The 15,120-nt window shown below is 39.8% G+C and overlaps 1 protein-coding gene and 1 long non-coding RNA gene across 9 annotated transcripts in view; one reads left to right on the top strand and one right to left on the bottom strand.

The window, feature by feature from the left end:
- RAD51B (RAD51 paralog B) overlaps positions 1-15,120 on the top strand; it is a 455,666-nt gene that overhangs the window by 199,944 nt on the left and 240,602 nt on the right. For all 8 annotated transcript variants that reach the window (XR_009964928.1, XM_062619224.1, XM_062619219.1 and 5 more), the window contains exon 8: positions 9,603-9,699. Coding sequence is in view for 7 of the 8 variants with exons in the window: in XM_062619224.1 (XP_062475208.1) it covers positions 9,603-9,699 (97 nt within the window). In the remaining variant the exon portion in view is untranslated. The remainder of the gene's footprint in view (positions 1-9,602; positions 9,700-15,120) is intronic.
- Positions 1-15,120, bottom strand: part of LOC134163952 (uncharacterized) — a 392,100-nt gene that overhangs the window by 231,160 nt on the left and 145,820 nt on the right. The window lies entirely within an intron of this gene.

Raw genomic sequence — 15,120 nt, 5'->3', positions numbered from 1 at the left:
AAACTGCTTTCTGCTGCTTCCACGAGGCACTGAAGAGCAGTCTGAACTAACACTGCCCTCCCTCTAAAAATGTTGGCATGGGGTCATGATGTGGGATAAGGTGGAACTAGGAGAGTGTTTTAAAAACTGTTCAGCAAAGCTGTAAATTACAGTAGCCCATTGAGCTGTTCCAGTTTGCATCCAAGGCCCAGCAAGTCTCCTGTGACCTGCTGCCTTGAAGGCTTAAAGGAATTAATTGGAAGGAATCTGAAGAATTAATGGAGTTAACAATACTGAGATTGAGTTGTGCCTTATATGCTATACCTCTCCAGACTTGCATGTGTATATTACTATAAACAGTTTTTCTGATTGGCTTGTCAAAACATCAAAATGAAATAAAAATGCTGGTATGCTAATTATCAGGTTGAAATAGTCCATGAGCTTTGAACAGGCCTTTGTTAGGAGTATTTCATTGGTTTAGTTCATATTCCTATTTAGTTGCTAGGAAAAAAAATAAAAAAATCTAGACAGGTGTAGAAAAACTAAATATAATAAACACCAAGTATAGAAAGAATTATAAATATTGAATTTGTTGCATAGATATTAGATTGTTCTGAGGTATCCTAGAGTGCTCAGCCCTCCCAGCCTGTTCCTTGTGTCAGGGTTTAGGAGTGGTAGTAAAGATTTGTGGTACCTTTATTCAGTTTTCTTGGTGTCTTAGCATCTGTCTCTACAGTAGGTGTAATAATACATTCATTCCATCAGAAGGTAGTGAGATTTAATGTCACAGAATTTGAAATGTTTATACAAGGCAGGTTAGGTGCATGGCAGAAGCTCTGAACTTGGCAAGTGAAAGGAAGAAGCCTTCAGTCTGCTTTTTGATCTGCTGACAGAAGTTAATGAGTACCAATAAACTAAAGTAGGTTTTCGTTGAGAAAAAGCTAAGCATAAATTTTGACTTCCTTGTAATCCTGTTAAAGAGTAGGAGATGTACTCAGCTCTCCTCTGAGCCTGGAGCATGCTGGAGCAGAACTGAAGTTCTGTACTACTTTGCTGAGGTTCCAGATAACCCAGTTTCTTCCCCATCTTCAAAACCAAACAAATTAAACCAACTAAAAGCCCTGTTGCTGAGAGTGAACTGTGAATTCATAATTTTACTTTATTTATTCTTTTACAAGACAATTTTGCATTCATCAGAAGACTTCTTTTTAAACAGTGGTGTTTGCCACTTTGAGAATACAGCAGGTTTTGGCTGCAAAAGTTGTGTGTGGATCACAGTGATTTCCTGTGAGGTACTCCGTGTTGGCTCAGCCAGCGTCAAACCAGTCTCTTACTGTGGAACATTGCTAGCCACACACAGGAGTAAGCTCAATTCAAGAAGCCATCATTATGTAGAGGCTGGAGGGGAGGGTGGAGGAGAGGGAAGGTCTGCTGGAAACTAACCCAGTGCTCCGAGCAACTGGCAGGGTACGAAGGCGAGTGGCAATCCCTCTGGGGAGCTGTCTTACCCACGTCACTGCAGAACAGGTCTGTGCAGGCTGCTGGATGCAAAGGCCTTCCAGGCACACAAACCTTTCTTGCCGAGCAGCACAGCACAAGGGAGCTGCAGCATGGATTTTGAAGGCTACGTTTGTGTTGGCTGAGTTCCTTGTTCACAGAGGAGGAAAGGCTAAAGACCTCAGGCTATTGCTGGGTGGTAGCTATTTCAATTTGAAGACGTGTAGCTGCCTGAGAACAGCGTGCTTTTGTTTTGTTTTGTTTTGTTTTTTTCCTTCTGGTGAAAGTTCTATTAATTCATTGTGATTATGTTTAAGCAGTTGGCAGAGATGTGAATAGATGCTTTACTTCTCCAGAAGGCTTATGGAATAGAATTGCATAACTTTGTACTTTTCCTATGCAAAGTAGAATAAACTGGATGTAAATAGTCAGTCTCTGAAAGATTCTGTGGTTTCTTTCGACTCCTTTTTATACCCAGTAAATCCAGTGACTATAAAATGACCTCTGCTGCCATGAATTGCCTGACTGAGGGAGGAAAGAGGAGAAGCTTGTGTAGAGATACTGTGGCAAAGCAGGAGCTGGAAGTCCTGTCCTAGGAGCTCTAATAAGGTTGCAGCTAGCAGCAATGTATCCTGAGCAACAGCTCTCTTTTAAATCTTTTAAATGGTGCTTGTGTGCCCTCCAGAAAGTTACTGCATTCCTGTTTCTGTGCTGTTAGCCTGTTTAATTGCACCCCCACCCCCTCCTTTTTCTTTTCTGGATGTGATGAAAATAGGTACTGCTGAAATTCCTCTGAGGCAAGGCCAATGCTTGTTGCTAGATTTCTTATAGGATTAGGAAGTGTTTCTCAATAGGTTTCCAGTGGTTTGTGTGTAAACATGTTATTCAGGGAATTGTACCAAATTCTGGTGACATTGGTTGAGATGTGAATTCTGACAGCTCCTGGCACTGGGTCTCTTCTTTGCCTTCAGTCAGGGTAGCTGCTATGCGTTTGTGTGTCATCTACTTCCCTCTAACATGAGCGTAACCGAACAGCCTACGCCTCTGTCATGCAGAAGCAAGATGGCTGTAACAGGTACTTTTTCTTTCAAGTAATTTGGATTAGATGCAGTTGTTAAATGTGGGCACTTGTCTATCGCTTACACCTACAGTGAAGGAGCTTCATGTTTTCTTCATTAGCTTCAGCCATTTTAATGCAACGTGTAAAATGACAATTCTTGAGTATCTTTCTTCGTTAGGCCTTGATTAAACACCAGAAGTGGTGTTTGAATTTGAACAAGGGAATTTAATTTCTTATAAGGTTTCTTATAAGGCTTTCTGCTTGTGATGGCTGGGCTCTGTAGAGTCCTTGATATGATTTTCATTCTTCCCTGCAGAAAACCGAGATACTGCTCAGGTTGGGAGCGCAGGGCACCTCCTGGGACGAGTACTGAGTGGCGTCGTGATTTGCTTGCATTTGAGATGATAAACTGTGGAGTTTTCTCATCTTACGTGGGTTGTATGAGCCAAAATAGTTTACATTTTCTAAGAATGACGATGTGTGTGTGTATATTTAGTATTCTGTCATGGTAATAGTTGTGACATAAATATGTTTGGTTTGGTCCTGGTGCCCAGAAAAATCTTGATTGTGCAGGGGTTTTTCACTGGAGAAAGCCTCACTCCTGTGAGGTGAGCCCCTGCAGAGCATTGCTGCAGTAGCCAGCTTTGAGTGCCTGGTAGCAGAGGGCACTTGAAACTCTCTCTTTGAAACTGTTGTTTTGTTTAGGAGCTCTCAGTATTACAGTTCAGACTTACCCTTTTTCTGTCTGCAACTCCCTGACTTCACTAAAAATGCTCAGTTTTTAAGGAAGTTTTCTTCCCTGTGAACATGAGGTGCAAGGCCTGCTGAGGTCAACTTTTGTGGTAAACGGCAACTGATGCTGAAGGAAGTCCCCATGAAGAAACAGGAGTTGAAGAAAAAATTAATTCAGTGCGTAGCTTAGGTGAAGATCGCAAATACCCTGTTTCTATGACAGATGGTAGTGATTTTGGGTTCTTTCTTGAGCAAACTGATGCCAGTCTCAAGGAGCTGTAACAAGTTTCCAAGGAGAAGGCTGCAGTTCTCACAGCTGTTTGAAGCATGCTGCTTCACCCTAGTTTTCTCACTGTTCTCTTTTTCTGTTTTCAGGATTGCTGCCTGCCCCATCTGGCTTTGTGGTCTTGCTTGGTGCACTTTCATTTTGCTAGTGCCTCAACAATAGTCACCATTGTTTTGACCCATTACTGGCCGCTTGGATGCCTCTTTAAAAGCTCTGTGCCTCAGGGAAAAGGAGAGGTGCCTTCTCAGGGACCCGAATCAAGAAAGCCTGGGGATCAGTAAAACTTTTTTTCCTCCTCCTCCAGCGTGCTGAGTCAGCATTCCAGCCCCCCTGATTGTCACTTGTACTTCGTGCTCTCTGGTGACACTGCTTGAGTACAGTGAAAACCACAAAACACATGGGCTAATAAGGGCAGAGTAATTTAGGGTTATTGTAAGTGTCCTTGTGCTTGCTTTCCCAGCCCAATAGGAAGCCTTTAATAAGAGTTTACCTACATAGTGATGCGTGCAAAATAGGGGATTCTGCTCCATTCTTTTAACAAACAGTCATTTCATGAGTTGAGTGGGGTTTTTTTGCCTCCTGGTGCATTCCAGAAGACCTCATACCTTTGCTGGTTACTGATTGATAGTTTTGTGCTGAGCTCCCTTTAATTTTGCAATAAACTAACAAGGAGGCTGAGACCACAAGTTTACAGAAAATGACTTATTTACTCAACTGGATTTACAAGGATGGCAGAGTCAGATTTAGTAGTTTGTGTGGTCCTAGGAAGGGCAGGAGGAGTGCTTGAAAAACTGTACTGTATAAATAACCAAACAAAAAAATAGTTTGCTTATTCTCCTGTGTAAAGGAGTCATATTTCAGTTCTTAGGCCAACCCTCTCCCAGGACCTACAGGGGCTTTCAGCATACACAGGAACTCTGCTATTCCCAACAAATGGCAGCGCTGGGACTTTAGGAACCTTAAATAAGTATTTTTACTTTTAGAATGTGCTTCCAGAAAACTGGCATCTGCTGAACTCACATCAGTGGAAGAAGATTCTATTTTCAGAACATGTAAAGATTTCAAGAGAGTATAAACAGCGTTGACTTCTGGATTAATCTTAGAAGAAGTAAAAGCCTGTCTAGAACATGCATGCTGTTTTCCTTGAGAAGTTCCTTCTCATTTCCTTTTTTTTTCTTTTTTTTTTCTTTTCTGTTTTTTTTCTTTTCCACTTGAAAATGTGTTCCCACTGTCTCCTTGTGTTTATCTCCAGGTTTTGTAACTGTAAGGAGGAGGATTCTGTCGTAACATTTTTAATGGTACCAAGGGGTTGTTATTTTACAATCTTAGGTTGCTATGCTGAAGTAAAAATCTTTATAAGACTGGGAAATTGTGTGGTCAGTAAACTGTATGGTATTTTAAGTACTAGGCTTTTTCCCAGAAATTATTTTCAGATTTGAATCTGAGTGAATTTCTACAGTATTTGTAGTTCTGTCAGAATTGGAAGGCTGAGGACTGTAAATTTTCACTTGTTAAATAGCTAGCTTAACCAGTTGCAAGTGAATAGACTGAAAGGTTAAAAGCAGTGGTTCATTGAACTCCATAGGAGACTGTGTGAGGCAAGTTTCCAGTGTTACTGAGCTGTCTAGCTGACCTTTTTGTCTTTTCTTTCCCCTCCTCTTTTACCAGTGGAGGCTGTTTTCCACTTGTGCACAGTCACTGGCTGAAGAAGCCCTTTCTGTTCATCAGAAAGTAGAAACAGAAGGCAATTGCACAACCTCCCTACCTGTTGCACATGTCAGGACACAGTTGTGTGTGGAGGTAAAGTTTTTCGTGAGTTTTAGTGCCTTGGCAGTAATGAAAGTACCTCTGGCAATGAAAATATTTTGTTCTCTTAGTTTGTGTTGGAAATGAAAGTTCCTCTTAAAATACTGGGTATTTTATAAAATACAGTGTACTTAAAATACTATGTATTTCAATATGATAACATTAAAATATCACTTAGCAATACTCTCACTGTTGAGTGTTCTGCTGGAAGGTAATAAATTCATGACTGGTATTGAATCTCTTAAGCGGAAACTATGCTTGGCTGGTAATGATGTCCAGTATCTGTTAGAAGGAATCACAACAGAGGCAACTTTTCCTTACCTACTTAGACTGAGGACTTGGCAGGTCTCCTGTACTAAACAGGGTAAATCTGATCTGCATGTTAATGGCAGATCTCCAATGAAAAGTTGAGGAAGTGCTATTGCTAATTCAGTGCAAGGCACTCTTTCTAGCAAGCCTGCTTGGACTTGTGACCCCAGCCTGTTCCCAGGCACTGTTTAGTGGTGAGAAGTGGTTTCTTTCAACTGTGGCACCAACAGACAAAGTGAGGTACTCAAACCTTCTTGTTAGTGATCTGTAAGATATGGAATCATTAAAATCAGAACTGGCATTATACTCTGTGCACACACATATGAAGCAATGTGTGAGACTCAGCTGATTCTGCCCATCCACCAATGTGATTACTCATCAGAAAGTCACACAGCTGTTTTACTCCAGATCTCCTTTGTCTGTCTGTATATTCTTTCCATATCCCACTCAGGCTTAACTGTTCCCTCAGAACACCTATTTTCAGCTCTCTGAATATGTTGAGCCATTTCAAAGGGTAGCAGAATGGAGTGTAAGCATGTCTTTCAGGGGAAATGTTACTACATTCTTTAGATGTGACACTGGGATCGCGTGGTATCAACATTCGGGGCTTCAAGTTGAATGTCTGTAGGATTGGAGACTCCCGAAAACTTAGGGCCTTGTTTGAAAGGCATCATTCACTGCCAAAGCATTCATGACCAAAGTTTTACTCTGGGAAAAATAAATGAAAACGTAGCACTTCCTAGTAAGGGCATGTCATTGAATTTTTGAAGATAGATGTATGTAATCAGAGGACTTCCCTAAATCCAAGTGCCTTAATATTTTTCTTTGTAAGTGGATCTGGGTAAGGGCCAGATTTCTTCCTCTTGTTAGTGACCTGTAGCTTGTTTGAGGCAGTGAGAGCTGAAGTACTCTGCACACCTGCAGAGTGAAGTTCAAACTGTATTAGGGTAGTTGTGCAAAGATGGATATTGGTTTTTGATCATGGTACCTGTACCCGATGGAAGAATTCTGCAGTAAGCAAGCCTGCTGAAGTGTGACAGGAATTCTGAAGCCAAATTTAGCGCTTAGCTAATAGCCTCTTGGCTTATACTTATGGGAGAACTGAATCTCTGTGTTGGCTCTGCAGGCTTGCAGAAAGGAAGAATAATTTTCAGTTAATTCCAAAGTAAGCATTCTGTACATGCATATGGCTTCATCTCAGAGGAAATGTGCTTCAGAAAGATAGTATTTAAACATTTATTTAAGCAAACGTTTAACTATCAGTGAAGTCATGGAATAAGAATACACTCAATTCCCATCCTCAGAGCAAGCCAGAGGGAAGACAATTTTTTTAAACAGTGTAACAAGGTGTCAAGGGTATTGTCAGTGTTGAATAGTAATTGAAGGACACATCAGAAATTGAAATCTAAGTAGCTTGGGTTAAACACAAATGGTGAAGACTTTCAGTCCTACAGCTAACAGTGCTGTGGAGTTCCTGACTGCAAAGGGAGCCAAAAAATCTGACAGATATTTTTAAAATGCACTTGCATTATTCTTGTTATTTTTTCTTTTGATTTTTGAAGGCTTTGAAGTTAGTTTCCTTTGAAAAGGAGAGCAATATGAAATGTGGTGTGCTTAGGTCTCTTTTTTTCTTTAAAAAAAAGATCCTTGAGCACAGTAGCTTTTCTTTAAAATGTTGTGGGTGCATAAATAATAAAATATGTGATGGCATGGTACAAAGATTATCTTGGCACAGGTCTGGGATGACTGAATTGCTTACATGGCTTTTGACATTTGTGAATAAGATGATCATTGCAAAAGTGTGCCAATGAAAACTTCATACCTCACTAGAACGTGTGTGTGTTTAAGTTTGTTAGCATTTTCTATTTCATCACATCTTCTAGTATCAGATTGAGGTAAATCTTCAGTGTTGTACCATATTGTTGGTGTATCTTAAGATGGGTTGCCAGAGTAGCCTCTGTGGATAAGCAAGGCTGTGGGTTTTGTGACACAGTGAAAAAGAAGTGAAAACGGTGTTGAGAAGGAAAATTCTCACATCCCATTCCTTATCCCTCCTTACTGTCGGCTACCTACTCCTTTCATTTGCTTTGAACCAGTTGTGATGTTCATCCTATCACAAGGATAAACCCGCTCAAAAACGGAAGATAAGTGCCTTGGCAAGAAGAAAGGAAAAAGTGACTTTTTTTCCCCCTTCTTTGTTAGTAATTTAAACCATTTTACCTTGTAATCTGATCAACAGGACAGCCATCAGTGCCTGCAAGGGGCTGGGTGTGCCATGCGCTTTCCTGTCTACTTTTGGGTGTGCATAGATGCACGCAGCAGCTCTGTGTGATGTGTTTCATGTGTGTTGTCAGTATCACCAGTTGTACTTTAAGAGTCTTGGCCTAGGTGTAAGACCAAACATGGCTGTTATCTACCACGTCTGTATTCACTGCAGTGGTCATAAATGCCTGGTCCCAAAAGATACACCCTTTGGTTAAGCTGCGCACGGTGGTGATAGTCAGCAGAAGATTGTCCAGAGCTTGCAGTCATTAATCGAAGAGCACGAGGCACGTCACTATGGAGCTCTGAAGGTCTCAAACTCTCGTTGAATAGTTGAAGATTTGGCTTACAGACTTTTCAGTTTAGTCCTGTTGAGACAGTCTGTAAAGCTCTCAGGCACCACTGTGCCTGTTTACAAGCACAGAGTTGGGTGGGATGATATGAGCAGGGGTGAAAAGTTGTGGTCTTACTAAAGGTTGCAGACTCCACCACATTGTTGGTAGCTCAAATCATGTTGCCTGAAGAAGATGCAATGCTCCACGGCACTGCCACTGTGGTTACAACTCTGATCTGATACAGCTTATGTGAGATCTTGAAAAACAAAAGGGAGAGTATGTCATGCTGTACTACTGAAAGTGTTAGAAAGCAGGAGGAATTCATGATCAGAGGGAGAGAGGAGCAGTGGAGTAAAGAGCAGAGAAATTCATCTTCATTTTAGCAATGGCAAACTGTTCATTTATTCCCATAGCATCATGAGTCCACATCCACAGAGTACTGTGTAGGATTCCTTTCTTCCTGCCTCCCGTGTCAAACAGAGCTGAGGACAGGCCATTAATTTCAGAGGGAGTTTGTTTGGAGTGGAGTCTGTTCTTAGTATGAGCAGAAGGATAATTTTGGTTCTTCTAAGGAAAAAAAAAGCCCCACAATGTTTTTGTCAGTCTGCAAAATGGTGACCAATTGTAATCGCAGCTGCTTAGAGAGCCAAAGCATTAGAAGATAATTGCATTTATACCTCTGCTGCTCTTTCTGTGGTCTTCACTGTGTTTGCTTTAATGGTTTCTGTTACTAGAAATAAGTACATGTTCAAAGGTGTAATAAACTGTTCATCTTTTGCAAGTAAAACCACTGCTTATGCTGTCAGAGTGGGTGCCACAGCCTGTCATTTATCAGAATATTGAGATCCTGAAAAACACTGTAGAATCTTGTGTAGAGATAGCCCTGTGAAATTTAGAGCTCTTGTGCTTCAGCTCAGTGGGGATGTATCCCTGCAGCACTTTTATCCATGGCACTGTGTTTCAGCCAAAGGAAGGAAATGGATAAGTTGTGTAGAAATTACTAGGAAAGTAGATTTCCTATTTGCCTATGAAGAAAATAATGCTTTTTGTAAGGGAGTGTCAAATTGTTCATTGAAGAATGAAGCTCTTCCAAACAGTAGTTTCATTTTAGGCAAGTATTTTGTTTTTATATCCCTTTTCCTGCACTCCTTGCAATTATCTCTTTCAGTTTCTGCACATAGTTAAGGGCTTTCTGAGTGCTGAAAGTTGCTGAAGGTCAGAGTAGAGAGTTGCCTGGATGCTGTGCCTGGAGGATCCTAGTTCTCGCCTAGGCTGCTCTCTACCCTCTATAGCTATAAAACTCATTTCCCTTCCCCCTCTCCCTGTCTGTTTGCAGGTTATCTTGACGAATCAGATTACCACATCGTTGAGCAATGGCCTTGTGATCCAGGCAGACCTGGTGTCTCCAGCTGATGATTTGTCCCTGTCTGAAGGTAAGAGATCCCTTCTATCAGAACTGAAACTCTACACTGACACAAATCCACATTGTTACTTGCAGTGTTCTGGTGATGTCTGGGAACAAAATTATTTTTCAGTTTCTCTGAAAATCCATTTATAAATAAAAAGAAAGTAAGTGTACTAACTAAAAGATCTTACATTTTCTAAGGGCTGGGAATGAATTTTCCAGCCATGTTGGTTTTATAATGTTTCTCAGCATTGTACTTTCATATTTTCTGTCTTCTGAAGCTGCTGCTAGAGTTATAACACAGGCTAGGCTACAAATTTGATGTTATCTAATGATTATGAGTGATTCCAGGGAGAAACAGGTCACAAATGAAGGACAGCAAATAGTTCTGTCCCTTGCATTATGCTTGTCTGGTTTTAAATACAGTGCCTCAAACTGAAGGCACACACACAATGTTGTGTGAATGTAACATGAGGGTTTGTGTGATGCTATATAGTACTTTACATCTTCATGTTTCCTTTTTCTGCACAGAATTAGAGGGAAGCACACATTTTGGGGTTATAGAAAGGACTTAATGTGCTAACAAACAATGATAATTCTGAATGAAGTTTTGCAAAGTAATATAATAATCTGAGCTTTCCCAGGTTGAAAAGAATGATCAGAGTACCCTCAGCCAGGGACATATGCAGAGAAATTTGCTATTTAGAGTTCAGTTCATGTATAGACCCAAATGTCTGATGTAAAGCAATACTCGTCTTTCCTGCAAAGGCATGATAATAGCATGAAGACTTCCTACTTCCTATAATATGAGTATTTCCTCTCTTTCTTGTTGCACTTTCACATGCTTCTGGTCAGCCGATCTTTGCTCTGGCTGATCACAGACAGTTAACACAGGAAGAGCTTGGTGGCAAAATCATCAACTAAGCAGTGGTTAAAAAACTTGACATTATTTCTGCAATTCATTTCAATGAACATAAGAAAGAGGTTGATGGTAGATTAAACAGAATGTTGAAGAGCAGCACATAAGTGTAATGCCTTAACACTGATTGATGTGTTTACTTCGTAATTTTGTCAAGAGGAGCTTGAGCAAAGCAGGCCCATTAAATCATGTTGGAATTGTGCTTGTGGCTTTTTTTGGCTCCATCCCTTGCCCAAATATCTCAGAAGTTTATTGCTTGAAAATCACTCCCTACCTCTGTCAGAAAGAATTGAAATTTGGTAACTAGATTTGGAAGAGGACAGCATAATTTTTCATCTTTATTATTTCCTTCTTGGCATGAAGATATGGCACATTGTCTCATTAAATGCTCTTGATCACAGTACTTGTGCTTTTCTTTGGTTTTTAAAATTGCTCTGTATGAGCCACCTCTGAAAAGAAAGGCATAGCTGACTCTGAAGTGGAAGTAATAACAAATTGTGCTCTCAGTAATACTCTATTTTTTCCGTTGTGGTTAAAATACTTGAAAAGTAGAAAAAGTACAGAATAGTTCTAATCTTTCTGAATTTTCCTGCAAGTAAGAAAGATTCTCAGTGCTGTGTATGAGCCCTAGCTCAATAGTATTCTGAAATCAGGACTATGAAAGAAATAGAATTATGATTTTTGTAGGAGTTACTGCTTATTAGTGAAGCAATCGTGTTGTGTCTGAACTCTCTACTACCATTAGTTATCACCTTTTAACCCAAGAATGAGTTAAAATGTGTTGGTGCTTTTTGTGTGTGTTTGGGTTTTTTGTTTCTCTCATTACTTGTTTTTAATTAAGGGTCTGAAGTAGTAAAATGTGCCAGCATGACACTTGTTGAATTGGAAACCTTTGTGTAGCCTCAGAACAAGACCAGTACAGACAGCAGCAGTGCAGGCTCCTTTGGTAATTCAAATTTTATCAAGGGATGCAGGGGTGAGAAACTTCTTTCCTTCTCTGCCTTTCCTCTTCTGTCAACTAACATTGGCAGAGTATTTAGATGTGGTGTTGTGTAATGGGAGAGGATAGTGCATCTCCCCACTATATGGTTTTCTCCTGTCTTTCTTATCCATAATATGGCTGCTTTGGTTCTCCAGTTTGCTTCAATTTTAAGCCATGCTGTTTACCTGTGGGGAAAAAGTGGAATTTCAGTCATTCAACATTTGATTTCCATGTTTATTTTGCTGTCACAAGATACAGATGTGGCCAGGGCTTTTCTTTTTACATATCGAGGTGTTGACTGGTCCTGAGAAAGTTCCCCCCTAACTTATTTCATTTTGGCTATTGAAAAGCCTGAAAGCAGCAATACTTCAATCTTCTGACCATCTTGGGTACTTTAAGAATCCTAAATCAGTTCGTTTTCTAGGATTAGTATGATATTCATAATACTGCTATTTTACAACCATTGAATTTGCAGGAAAGAGTAGTTATGTGGGTAGCCCTAGTGCACAAAGTTGCAGAGGCAGGAATAGAGGCCAGATTCATGATGGGTGGTTCTTACCTCATTCTTCCTTTTCACTCATCACCAGCTAAAGCTGAATTTGAACCAGTGACCTAGATGTGAAAGGACCTATAACACATTATTAGTCCTGTAAGCAACTCAGACCCTTGGTTTGTAGTATGTTGTTTTAATCCTATCTGAAATCAGAGTCCCATCACTGTAAATGGTTTGCTAAAAGGGTAATCTTTCTTAGACAGAGGCAGAAATGAAAATTTCAAACTGAATGTGCTATTAGAAAGAAGTGGAATATTACAGTTGTTTTTGATTTTGCTTCTGATTGTGCTTTAGAAGGGAATTGCTTGGGTTATATGTTAGATTAGGCAAGAAACCAAGGAAGCTGTTCGTCTGATGTGTGACAGAAAGTTAATTTGATGAACAAGCTGAAAGGACATTGTCAAGCTGTTTCAGGCTCAAAGCTTGTCTTCTGTAGAATTTTAATCTAGTGCATGAAAAGTTCTGTCCTAAAATTATGTTAGATTTTTATGAGAACATTAAAAGCTGTATAAAAGCAGCACTGGCTGTAAAATCCAACCACTTATGTAGCAGTGTAAGAATTCTTGAATTGTTTGTTGGTATTTCTTATAGGAAATGTGTGTGTTCAGCTAAACTCCCAGACCTGTGTGTGCACACTTCTGCTTCAAGGCAGGAGGGTGGGGAGAAGAAAGAAAAAACATTAGTTTGCTACAAATTAAAGTGATGAATACAATACAAGAGTTTCTGTACCTGTGGGCAGAGTCCTTGCATTTATTTGGCCTTTAAATACTTGCCAGATTATTATCTGAAGGAGTATGCTAAACTAATAATATTTTTCTGCAGCTCTAAAATTCTCAGGCACGTTAGGCTGTCAGTTCTTCCCTAGGAACCAAACTGAGTTTTCACTTCTTAGCTACACTTTGTATATAGCCATCTCACAAATCCTGTCATCAGAGGGGGTAGGCTGGAAGATGACGTGAATACTGCTGTTTCACTTTATTCTTGCTTTGTGGAATAGCCTCTGTTGAGCTCTTCCAATCAAAGACAAATTGGAGATGCCTTAAAGTTACTTTAGATTTTAGAAATGGTCAGATAAGCCCAGGACTATGACTAAGCTTGAAAATGTGGCCTGAAGAATTAGTGCTTTATTATTTAAATGTGCAAAAAGTAGCCATTACCCCACTTAATTCAGCTTAGATCTAATTTTTATTTATTAAAAAAATTATTAATTTAGTAAAGTGAACAGTAGAAATGGAGTGCAAATGGAGTAGAAATGGCCACAGCAATATATTTTGTATGAATGTCAATGGGTGTTTTTAAACAAGTTGTCCGTGGCTGTGACTGTACTGTTTTTGTTATTTTTGCGAAGGTCACATGACTGGATTTTACCTGATACGAAGAGCTGTTAGAAATTAATTCTAAGCCTGTGTGTTTGAATGCTGCTGGACAATGAAATTTGTGTATTTATTTCAATTGTGTGCTGTGAAGAGCTGGAACCGTGTGACCTACTTGCGGTCCCTTCTAGCCCACCAGTGCTTGTCCTGTTCATAGATGTGCCAGCTGCAAGCTCTAACTTCCTGTCGAAAGCATCAAAGCCAGATTCCATCTTTTCTTGGAAGAAACTCAGGGACATGTTGGTATGAACAAGAAAAGCATCTCCTTCCCAGCATGCACAGCGTGACCAGCAAAAAGAAGACTTCTGTCTCAGGCTTCTTCAGTCTTAGCTGGTGCTTTCAGTTATTTGTTTGGAAAAGTCAGAGTTATTTAGTGTTTAAAATTGTCTGTAAACTTGCACTGGCTGTTGGGAGGGCAGCATTCAATCTTCTGCATTCACATTCATCAAGCTCTTTGTCAGAGGCTTGTATATTTCTAGTGCATAGTGTGAGCAATGAGTTTAGTCTGACCTTTTCATCTTTGTTGCCGTGATCTTGAATTCTTTTAAGCTGTTGAGCAGAAGCAGAGACTGGAAAAACTAAGCTACTATAATATCTCCCACCCACAAGATTTTCCTACTCTAGTTTAGGAGCAGAAGATTCAAAGCTGGAATCTTTGGCTTCTCTTCTCTGCTTTGCTCTTATCTCCTGTCAGGTTGTGGTTAATTTTATTCCTCAAGCCTCAGTTTAACGGGTTTTTTAACATTGGAATATATTTTTATTTTAATATCCCCATGTTAAATTTTTTTCTTTCTTAATATTTCAAGATATTCCTATGGGGAAAATAATGAATTGACCTCCTGTTCACTCCAGAGTAAGACCAGTTCTGTAGTTTATTACTTCTCTCCCTTTAAATTCCTTTTTCCAGTCCTGGTGCTGAATGGAGGGAAAACACTAAAGGAATTACCAAGAGAACTGAGGGACCCCGAGAGATCAGAGGCTGTTGGTTGGTTTTGGTTTGTTTATTTATTGACTTCTGTATATACTTAGACTTAAGGTTGCGCCTGCAGGTAACTTAAAAATAGAATATTCTATGAGAACTCACACATACCTGTTTTGCAGGAACTGTGAACTTATGAATGAAGCAGCTGTTAAACAAGTTTCTAAAACACTTCCTCCTTGTAGTTTTAAAGCTAATACAGAATAATGCATGTCCTAGTAAAGTGTACCAGCATGGTAGGAATTCAAATAGATTAGAAAGTATCATAACACTTTGGCATGTTTTAGGCCTTTCTGAATGCTCTGAAAACCTATTGCAGGCTGGTTTACACAATTTTGCTTGAAAGAGAAGATCGTCTTGGATCATTGGAACAGTGGTGTTAGTTAATTATAACAGGGTTTTTAACAGGACAATTCACAAATTCATATCCTATCTTTTTAATATGCATCCAGTGTGGCTCTGACACCCAAATATTTGGGAAATTGTTACGAACACCATCCCTCCCCCCCCCCCCCTTTTTTTTTTGTTACCGTTATGGAATAATCTCTATGGAGATTATTAGGCCTGTTTATGAAACTCCAGAACCATGTGGCATGGTTTAAGAAAAATCATTTGACTGTAACCCCTTATGTAGACCCTATGA

This window comes from Pezoporus occidentalis, unplaced genomic scaffold, assembly GCF_034315485.1.
Source record: "Pezoporus occidentalis ecotype Australia unplaced genomic scaffold, CSIRO_AGI_Poc_V1 ctg21, whole genome shotgun sequence".
In the NCBI taxonomy this organism is placed as follows: domain Eukaryota; kingdom Metazoa; phylum Chordata; class Aves; order Psittaciformes; family Psittacidae; genus Pezoporus; species Pezoporus occidentalis.
Note: the sequence above shows the minus strand (reverse complement) of the source record. Positions and strands in the feature narration are given on the sequence as shown.